The sequence below is a fragment of the Mercenaria mercenaria genome, chromosome 5 (assembly GCF_021730395.1).
Source record: "Mercenaria mercenaria strain notata chromosome 5, MADL_Memer_1, whole genome shotgun sequence".
NCBI classification, from domain to species: Eukaryota; Metazoa; Mollusca; class Bivalvia; order Venerida; family Veneridae; genus Mercenaria; species Mercenaria mercenaria.
Window position 1 is genome coordinate 70,627,493 of NC_069365.1, and position 11,287 is coordinate 70,638,779.

At 34.7% G+C, this 11,287-nt stretch overlaps 1 protein-coding gene across 1 annotated transcript; it reads right to left on the reverse strand.

Annotated features, from left to right (window-relative positions):
• Positions 1 to 6,004: 6,004 nt before the first annotated feature.
• Positions 6,005 to 9,699, reverse strand: LOC123557566 (C1q-related factor-like). Its single transcript, XM_045349093.2, has 2 exons — positions 9,592 to 9,699; positions 6,005 to 7,004 (listed from the first exon to the last, which is right to left on the reverse strand). Exons 1-2 carry the CDS (start codon positions 9,593 to 9,595, stop codon positions 6,607 to 6,609), a joined length of 402 nt encoding a protein of 133 aa, XP_045205028.2. The 5' UTR covers positions 9,596 to 9,699; the 3' UTR covers positions 6,005 to 6,606.
• Between the last annotated feature and the right edge of the window lie 1,588 nt (positions 9,700 to 11,287).

An 11,287-nucleotide genomic window follows, 5' to 3' on the forward strand; every position in this document is an offset into this window, starting at 1 on the left:
ATAAAATTATGTTTATTTTTAGAACATACAAGAAAACATGTGTGATGATAGGATCAAGCTCTCACCATAATCGACCCAAATCGGCCATAAATGACCAAATTCTATTATTAACAACAAATTAACTATAATTATAGCAATACTGGAATGCAAATTGATTCATACATCTGTGCTTATGTATTACGTTTTCAATACATCAAGAATACATATTATTCTGACAGAGACTAACTTAAGACATTATGTTACGTAGAAAATCCATCTTCGAATGACAAAGTTCCTTGGTTTAAAATGAAATCACGTCACATTTCGTACCTGTAACGTAAATAACAAATATTTTCTTAAGATTTAAAGGACTGTGACGTCATTATTTTGATTAACTCCCTTTAACTGTGATCGTTTTTGTGGTTTGTACTGTCCCATTAATGCAAAAAGGTACCATAACCATCTTTAATTTTCAGCACATGGTACCTTTTTGCATTAATTTGGCGATATTATATATCAAGTATATCTTTGTTACTAAGTTGTTGATGACTCAAAATTTCTCATATCAACAAAATTATTTATGTTTGTTATAACACGGCTAGAAATATTTTTTTCAGCTAAATAAAAAAGAAAGTCAGTCGTTGTATATTCTACGATAAACAAGGTTTTTTTGTGTGTTACTCATTTGTAATATTATTAAAATCCTCTAATAAAATCTAATTGAGAACTACTCATCCAAAATATAAGTTGCGGGGTTACATCGCCATCTTGATAAAGTATGTTTACGGAAAAATAACATTACTAAAAATCTAGACTCATTTCTCTGAATGTGCATGATTACATTTTTTATATAGAGGATTTTTATGAAAATAGAATATTTAACATTTTGTAATGTCAGTTTGTAAATGTTGCTCACCATGTTACATATCAACAATTTATTTTTCATAGCATAACTATGTTACACACTTCTTGCATGACTCTCCCCCCACCCCCGCATTTTTTTAATTCTTTTTTTTAAACCTCCCATTAATATTTATTTATCAACATGCAAAGTTGTATCCTCCCCCACCTCGCTCCTCCACCCAGTCACACCCACCAACCCGATCATGCAGTATCCCTTCACAACACCACCCCTCCCCCACCCCCTCCAAAAAAGGGTAAAAAATCATCTTTTATTTTCCATCAATATTTGTTATCAACATGTGAAGTTTTGTACCCTTAGCCGGTCCCCAAACCCCTCCCCATCCCCCCACCCCCATTCCTTCTTTTTTTAATCAAACCTTCTATGAATATTTATTAACATGTGAAGTTGTAACCACAACCACTCCTGCAACCCGCCACCACCCACGCTCCAGATTTCTTACTTCAAATGTACATGTTAAACAGCGACACTTGGTGCCAAACTACTCGAACACAATATTTCCTTCTAGTTACATTTCAAGCTCACATTTGAAATAACTCCATATAATTCTAAAAAGCTAAGCTCATTACAGTAAACATATTACATGCCATTCAAAATAATGTCATTAGTCGGGATCAATCTATAATACATTTATTATGTGCACTTAAAACATTCGTTTTCTGTTAAATTGATCCTGACTAATGAAATTATTTGCTTCTTAGTAACATCCTTATTTTTTACCGGATATATTCCTTTGCCATTCCTCACCACAAACCCATTCGGCGGGGGATACCAATATCGTTTTTGAAATCATCGTTAATGTTTAATTTTAATGCATGACTTCTGCATCAGATATAAATCCCCTTTAGGTAAGGTAATTGCACTTACGTGCTTGGTAATGTATGCTCGGTTGCACTGCATCGCGATATTTTAGCAAAAAAAAAAATGTACTTTACACAAAATTCAATCACAAATAGAAGTTGCACCTGTTTTCTGTGAAATGTTTACCACATATGTACTAGCAGAAGCACAACATATAGTTTTAAGCGGTGCCCATTTGGGAATACATATGTTGGGTCCCCCCCCCCCCCTCCAGCCCACCCCTGTGATATAGTTTTTGAGCAGCCATGTTTACTTATTTGTTCATTCACATACGTGTTTTTTATTGACACGATTGCCTGAATTCGTAAATGTCTTGTCAACTTCCTATTTACTGCAGACAATCGATAAAATATCATTTAAAATACTTTCCACATCCTGTTCTCCAACCGAAGCTGACTTACTATCGTGAATCTAATTAGTAATAACAGCGTATATTGCTTAAACTCTTCGAGTATTTGCTTTTTCCACGTTTCAAGTATATAGGAATGCTTCATTTTTAGTGCATTAGTAATTAGGGTACAGTTAAATTTTGCAAGACATATACGCATGAAACGTATACGTTTGAATGGGAGTTTGGTGTTTTGGTTTTTAACATATGAGGTCCAATACGTAACTGTGCGAACTTGTATCCGTTCTTACCTTTATATGTTCGAAACCCAGCACGAGATCTCGATTTCTTAATGTGTGTAAGCCAACAAGCTGGCTTGTGAACAAACTACGGCTTTATCCAGGTACCAGTTAATGCTTCAAATTATGTCCCGATAGGGCAATCCGGGGGTTTTCCTCCCAAAATTAATCTCTGTTAAAAGCTGGAAAGAGTTTTTTGCACACAAACAAGTACTTGTGAAATATTTCAAGGTTAATTTAATTGATCATTTTATACAAAACTCCCTTAACCTGCCTCTTTTTCATGACATTAAGACACTGTAGTACTTTCATTGTTCGAATGTTTCTTCTTACGTTTCTCAGTTAGGTAGACACAATCTTTGGTTCTTGTGAGACTTATTTCTACAGAAAACGAAGCAACATACATTGTACAACATTTGTAATCAAGATCATTTGACATGGTTGTATAACTTCAGAGTGAAATCCTTTGCAAGTTCATATATAAGTATATAGATAAAAAAATTCAAATTATATGATCGCCGTCGATTGATATGACCGTACTTGTTAAGTTTTACGCTTAACTACCATTATATGGTACAATAATCTAGATACCACTGATGAAAATTGAAGACCATACTATCTGTAAACTGCAAAGAAGATAAATATGATTTACAGATTGTTTCTTTGTAAGCAATATATGATTTAGAATGTAGAAAAATATCAAAGGTGTTTCCACTGACCGTTCCTGGGTAGTGTACACAGTGTTCTTTTTGTCCTTATGCCCAGGTACGCCCCTGGTGTTTGATTCCAGGCTACTCCCATTGAGGTGTATTCTGTCCTTGGGCAAGGAACTTTATCACAATTGCCTCAGTCGACCTAGCTATAAATGGGTGCAGCAAATTGCTGAGTGTAATATATAACTGGTTTTAATGGTTTTAGAATAGGGTTGCTCAAAAGCTCTACAGAGCTTATTAACATTGTTTCACAAAGCAAGGGTAAGTAAAATTTACCTTCACATTTACCTTTATTGGCGGTCACCGTCTTTGAACGGCTAGCGACAACAATACACATTCGGGCACTAAAACCAGCTGATTGCGCAAAACCTTCACTCTTTGTCTCCAGTTTGTTCTACTTCACATGAGAAAGTAAATGAACGTTATCCTCGCCATACGTTTTGGTAATCAAAGAAATAATATGTAAAACGTAAAATAGAAAAGGTATAGATACATGTAATTAAGAGATGCATAATTGCATCTTTATTAATCCTACCTGTCAGGTATTACATTACCTTTTCATAATGTGACATTCTGAGCACATCTGCAGTGTTTTCACTATATTATCGACTTGTGTTAAAAGTTATTTTAGCTGCTTGTAAGCACTTGAATAAGGCAAGAGTTGCCATTCTTTATAAAAATAGCTATGACATAAATATCAAAACATCAGTTATTATATAAACAAAACTTTTATAAATTTCACATCTGTAAATTCATTTCCAGTTATTTGAAGGATTTAGAAATCATTTTCTAGACTTAATGTTATATCTTTCTATTTTTGAAAATTTTAGGGAATATTCTTTCTCTATACAGTATATATTGAAGAAAAGCCTAATGAACCATTTGCGCGTGTGCTTTCAGGGGCAAGGAATGCCTAACAAAAGCAGGCCCGGACCCAGTTGGCTGAGGAGTTACCTATATTCATCAAAGTTGCACACAACTATTTTGTCAAAGGAAAAATTTTTTCTCAAACTTCAGACCCAAAAATGCAACAGAGGCCACCATTTCATACCTATTTTTTAAAATTCCCCAGTGCGACTCCTTTATCGATGGGAGTACCCTCTCCCGTACCTCAAAGTTTAGATAAAAAATGCACCAGAGGCCACCATTTCATAACTTTATTTAAAAATTTCCAGGGGGAGACCCACTGTCCCTCTAACACGAGCAGAGGACCCTTCCCGTGCCTATCACCACTAGGCGCTTTGCACTTCGCCGGCGACGCCTTCCTTCTAAACTGGAGCCCCCCCCCCTACCCCCAATCAAACATTTCTGGATCCGGGCCTGAAAAGTTTTTTTTACATGGAAGCCATCCTGCAAAAAGAATTTTTAAATCGAACCACTATTGAAAAAGATTTTCTGTTTGGCAGTTTGAAATTTAAGAAAATGGCTGATTATGGAGGCAGACATTTTAGTGTGTTTGCTGCATTGTTTATTTAGTAAATAACCTTTAAAATAGATTAAAATAGGTTAACTTCTTATGTTTTTGAGTAATTTTACTGTAAGATGTAAAATATGGTAAAAATGGTAATTTCTTTCATTATAGCTATAAAAAGTAGAGCTATTATTTTACAGAAATGAGAGTAAATATTCAAATTCAATACTCCGCAATGTTGTTTAACGTTACAATGGGAACAAAGTGGTCTCCATTTTGATCAAATATTGAACGGTTAATAACTTTAAATAATATAAGAAATTCTTGCAGACGGAATTAACATACGAACAACGTTGCCTTCCCCTTTAATTGCTTATACTTTAAAAAAAAAACTTTTTATAAATCACCGCCCCCTCACCCTCCTAAATTTAAACAAGGCGGACAACCCCTACCCCTTTTAATTTTGTTTAATAAAACTTTAAAATAATCAATACATGACAGGAGTTTAAAAATACAATTTGTAAGATAATTATTATCAATTTTGAACGAAATTAAGTGACAATTTGGATAAAATTGGCTAAATTAAGCAGGGGCTGTTTTGCTCTCCGAAGTGTGTGTGTGAATGAGGGGATGGGGGCGGGGGATTTTGTCTATTTCTATCTAACACCCTATATCGTAGTATAGGAGCTAGTCTAGCATGCAGGAAGCAGAGTATCATGGTAACCACCATTTACGGCCCAACGATACAGGCAAGCATAATTCAATTCCAGTGGCTTTTAAGAACTATCTATCATTAGTATTCCACCTGTCCAGTCGGACACAATCAACGGGGAAAGTGCAGCGTCCAACTTTTGGTGGTGCATATCACATATGCGGTGCTCGCAAACACAAACTAAAATGGATAGTAGCTACATGCTACCAATACCTTGTTGAATTACACCATTGGTTCTTAGCTCGACTTACATTCCAAATGCTTAGAAAATAGCTGTAAATGTTTTGAATATAAATGTTTAAAATAATGCGAGCTAACAACAGATAGTCTCCGCAACACAGACTCCATATAGTTGAAGCCCAGTAGGGAGAGCGTTGGTCTACAGATGGCGGGGTCGCGAGTTCGATCCCCGGGCGGGGCGTATGTTCTCCGTGACGATTTGAGAAAAGACATTTTGTGTCTGAAATCATTCGTCCTTCACCTCTGATAATTCATGTGGAGAAGTTGGCAGTTACTTGCGGAGAACAGGTTTGTACTGGTACAGAATCCAGGAACACTGGTTAGGTTAACTGCCCGCCGTTACATGACTGAAATACTGTTGAAAAACGGCGTTAAACCCCAAAACAAACAAACAAACAAACAATATAGTTGAATGCATTCTATAGCGACCTGATATTATCGTTGTATACTAAATTATTTGCCCTTCTGTATTGGCAAAAGGGAGACAAAGCATTTTAATTGCTATGAGACAGTGACGCCAAATAAAATGGAACAAAAACTAGGTTTAATTCATTTTATTGCAGCAATAGATCTGAAAATTAAAGGAGATTTTTATCAATGTACGAATAGAAAAGAAAAGCAGTGCTATATTTCATCGTCATGGCATGATTATATTCAGAATTTAAAGGATTCGTCTGCTGATACAAATAACATTGGCCTTCAAAATGATAAAAGACCTCCAAAGAGAAAAATTTAACACGTTCTGACTGGTTATATCTAACTTTCTCAAAATCTGACTTCCAAAGTCAAACTTTTGATACGTTCAGTTTGGTTAAATCTTACTTTATTACGATTGTATTTACAAGAAAATGTTAAACACATTCACGTTTTCTAAATCTCCTTTCCAAAACTTGTCTTCAAGAAGAAAAATTGAACACATTCAGACTGGTTAAATGAAACGTTCGTAAACTTGTCTTCCAACACGTTCATACTGGTTAAACCTAACTTTCCCATCGTGTCGTTCAGCCTTGTCTTCTTATCGTTATTATAGTAGTTACTTTGTAATATAATCAATAGAAATGACGTCCAATTATAATAATAAGCAAGCGAAGTCCATAAAGCATACTTTCATTGGTTGATTCTCTCTTTCTTTCCGCTAACTTTAATCGCTGTACAAGAGAAAGCCTGAAAATGAAGTGTAACCATCTGCAATGACGTCCGTTGCTGAGTCAGAGACAACGACTTGGGCAACATCACCAGCAGTCATTCTGATGATCGCTTCGTTGCTGGCTTGCGAATTTTGTCCTGCAGGAGCTTGATGTGCGGTTGCACCAACACTTGCTGTGCCACTGACCAGCAGATGGACGGAAAGAGATCCTCTGTGACTTTTGTGAGCGACAGAGAACGAAAAGCTGTACCATCCTTCTACTGGGGCTGTGAATACTCCAGTTCCATTCGAGTACTGATTTCCTTTGTTCAAGTCAGCAGTAAACCGAATGGTTTGTCCTTCATCCATACTTGCCACGTGTCTTGTTAACTTAGCGTTGAAACAGTATTTCGCTGTAACAGTAATAAACACAATTTCAGTTAAAACAACGATTTAGCATACCATTACTGTAGTGTTTATAATGTTACGCTTTTTTTCTAAGAACATTTATAAAATTTAAAAAGTGTTACAAAAGTCCATGCACAAAGTTTCAAAATAAATAACAAGCTCAGTTGTAGCTGGACATTTCAAACATCACATGAATATATTTGAGCCGCGCCATGAGAAAACCAACTAGTAGGTTTGCGACCAGCATGGATCCAGACCAGCCCGCGCAGTCTGGTCAGGATCCATGCTGTTCGCTTTCAAACACTATTGCAATTAGAGAAACAATTAGCGAACAGCATGGATCCACTATGTTGGTTTTCTCATGGCACGGCTCATTTATGAATATCATATTCAAGAGAAAACAACAAACGATTTACTTTTGTCTAACGAAGTTCTATTTTCTTTTTTTTTTTTTTTTTTGCACAGTGAATAAACAAATAGCACTGATTTATAGTTAACTGTGCATGTTTTCTTGAATGTTTTGTAAATAATTAGTTCATTTAAAATAATGTCACTATTTATAGTGTTTACACTGAATTTGTGGTAGTTTTTATAAACAAAGTCAGTATTTCTGGCCAGCGCGTTGTTTTAAAAAAAGAGTAGAATTCATGAAAAACAACTGCATATGATTTTTAATGTTGATACTTTTTCAACTTTTTCAACTTCGAATGCTCTGAAATTGACCACTGTAGATAAATTATACTTATGATATATTGTTTGTTTTTTGTTTTGCTGTACACGAAGACTTTCGTACACGAAGACATATGTATACATGTGTTTTGATTTAATTTATATATGGTGGCATATTTCTGCCACGAGATAGCTAGGTAGCTATCACAATACTGCAAAAAATTATCTTGATAAAGCGAAGTATTCTGAAAAGAATATCTCAATAGTGGAAGGTTTCCTGGAAATATTATTGCGATAATTTATATTATTTTCTCGATACTTTTTCTGTAAGTGCCCACAACAGCCGTTTATTAGTTAGATCACCTTTCTCGATACTTCCAGAAATTATCTTGATATTCGAACTTTTCTGAAAAGTTATCGCAAAAGCCTAAAATTTCCTGGAAATAAAAGGTATATCGAGAAAAAATAATTCATTGCGATAATGTTTTCAGAAAAGTGCACAATTGCTGAAAAGTTTAAAATATTATCGTGATAGTTACCGAGCATCTCGTGGCAGTTCCAAGCATTAACGCGAAATTTTGCGCTACACTATTTTCAGGAAATGAATAAAAATATCTAGAAAATAATATTTATTGCTGAAAGGTTTTCAGAAAAAAAATGCACAAATTTCCTGGAAAGTTAACAAATTATCGTGATAGCTACCTAGCTATCTCGTGGCAGAAATATGCCACCATATTTATGGAATTAACTTTTCTTCCATTTTACTTAAATTTATGTCTCTAGTAGTATTGTATGTACTCGAATACTATAATTACTATAAAGTAGTTATTTCCTTTGTAAACTTGAATCAGGTATGTTACTAGAAACCAAAGTTAAGGTTGTTTATCTCCTTTCTCTGACGTTTGAATGCTCTTTTTAACCAAACAGCCCTAATTTTAAAGTTTTAGCCCCAAAATTTAAATAATCGTAACACATTTAATAGTATGGTAGGAAATTTGAACGTAAGCTTTATTCACTACATTTGCAGATATGTTGCACATTGTATGTTAACATTTCATTGTATTGTTTCATTTTTTAAAAAATGATTTTATTACCCATACCACTAACACACTAAAACATTATTTAGTTTCAAATCAGTTGTTCATTTAATAAACTATCTACATTAAAATTTGTTCTATAACTAGACAATAAATTTCACATTTACAGCTCATGATGTTGAAAAGTATAATTGTATTTAATGGAATATTCATTATAGGTAGAATTAGAAGCACTGACATTTTTATGTGTCTTCAGATTTGCTAAGAAGTATCATTATTGCTGTTACTGGAAGGTACGTTAGTTATAAAAGCAAGATTTAGTATAATATGTTGTGATTTAAACAATCAAACATACGTTTTTGGAGCCTATGGATATATTTTAAAGAAAGCTGCCTAGCAAGACGGCATAAATTTTCGCCATATAACTAGGAATGCAAATTAATGTGTAAAGAGAACGACATTTTGAGACACCCTGTATATGACTGCTTTTAACCTTTAACCTACTATATTTCTATAATGAACTTGTCCATCTTTCAATGTCGTCAGTACCATTAACTGTAAAAAGGGGTGTTCACCAAAAAGATACTGACTGAATGGCGAACAGTGCAGATCATAATCAACCTGCATGGATGTGCAGGCTGATCTTGGTCTGCACTGGTCGCAAAGGCAGAATCACTTGCCGCCAGCAGGCTAAAGGTTAAATGCACAGACGTACATAATACATATTTCTTAACAAACTATTTTCCCCTTAAGTAAACAATTTCGCATTAATCTGCTTAGTTGCTTATCTATGAACAAAGTTATTATTATTACAGTGCAACTACATGTAATAGCGTTAGAAATTGTCATTACTCTATAATGTAAAGTACAAACGAATTTTACTTACACATATTTGATTTCCTCTCGAGCACAAAACAAGGTGTAAGTCTCTGGTGTAAGCTAGTGATGACTTTGTACGCTACCCGGGATCGTTCTTTTATAGTATACAAAGACCTTGTACGTGGGCGACATTATGACTAATTAATGCATTCATCTGCACGCTCCAACAATTTACAACGCCCATGCAAGAAGCTGCTGCAAAAATTTGATGATCTGTACAAAATTATGTACATTCAATCCCACGCATTCAAATGTTTAGCTGCAAAAGGCGACCACGCTTAGCGAATTTCAGTGTGTAAAGATAATGTGACTTAACATCTTGACAGACACAATATCTACATGTAACAGCTAGTACAAGTACCAGCATTATATATTTAATGTAGGAATCATAATTTATTCCAATCTCATGATCCGTAGTAATCAAGTTACAAATTTGAAAATGTGGAATTAGAACCCTTGTTCTTAGGATACCTATATACTGACGAAATTTTGGTGAGCTCCTTACAAATCAGAACTCACACCCATGCACAGTCTCGGTACAATCTGTGCTAATTATGGTTCCCACATCTATAAGGGAAGACATATTGTTTAAATGTTGTCCGTCTGTCTTTCTGTCTGCATATCCTTAATTCTGCATATTTCGGTATGTTCCGGTTCATTGATTTTTGCAGGGTTATTGCCCTTGATTTCTTGTAATTTACTGGATTTACACTACTCGACGTATACGTTTACCAAACCTCATGAGTGATCAGTGGGATGCGTATTTGCAAATCATCTGCATGTTCAAGTTTAATGACTCTTGAGTTAACAAATTCTATGATGTCAATGGTACGTCGTCTTTACCACTGTTCTGAATTCCGCCTAACTTCACAGGAGTTGTTATATATTATTGGAGTGTAATTGTTCAGCGGTTTTCACTGGAGTTATGGCCCTTACTTTATGGCATTTTACAATGTATGTGTGGTAAGTGGTGGGAAACATACGCTTTATTGGAAATAAAACCATCTCTGTTTCAAAAATGACGAAACAACATGAGATTTTAGCGTATTCCATACTTTTAATGTTGACAGGGGAGTACATGGGCATACGCCTATATGCCTGAGCGTCCATTACAAAGTTGGTCCTATAGACAGGGTTTTATTTTTGTTTATCATATATTTTTACTGCTCGATTCATAAAAAGACCCGACTAGGAAAGTGTATAGAGGATATTTGTTTGTTTCAGTATAAAATCATTGAATATATTTTACTGAACACCAGATGCAATGTTTTCATGCATGAGTATAGCGTATAGTCACAAATGAAAATGTAATGTATGGTGTTCATGAGAGAAAGATATTTTGATGATATATTTTCATGTTTAAAATCTACCCATTTTGTAGTTTCTTACCAGTGAAAATATATTTGGGATGTTTCACTGCGAAAATACTAGATATATCTTACTCTTCTGTTTCTATAATTCACTGAAAAACAATAAATAAAGCATTCTTAACATTAAAATGACTTTCAATTTGACTTGCAGTTTAATCTGTCAATCTATATCCGGGTCCGGATACCGAAAGATTTTTTTTACACAGTTTGCGTTTGACAAAATTAGATGTGGTTTAAGTTTACTAGAAAAACATGTAAAGTTTCCCATAAGAAAGATTAATCTGAAACATCCGCAGTGTGTGGGTAGGCCTCGAAAACCTTTCAAAATACTGA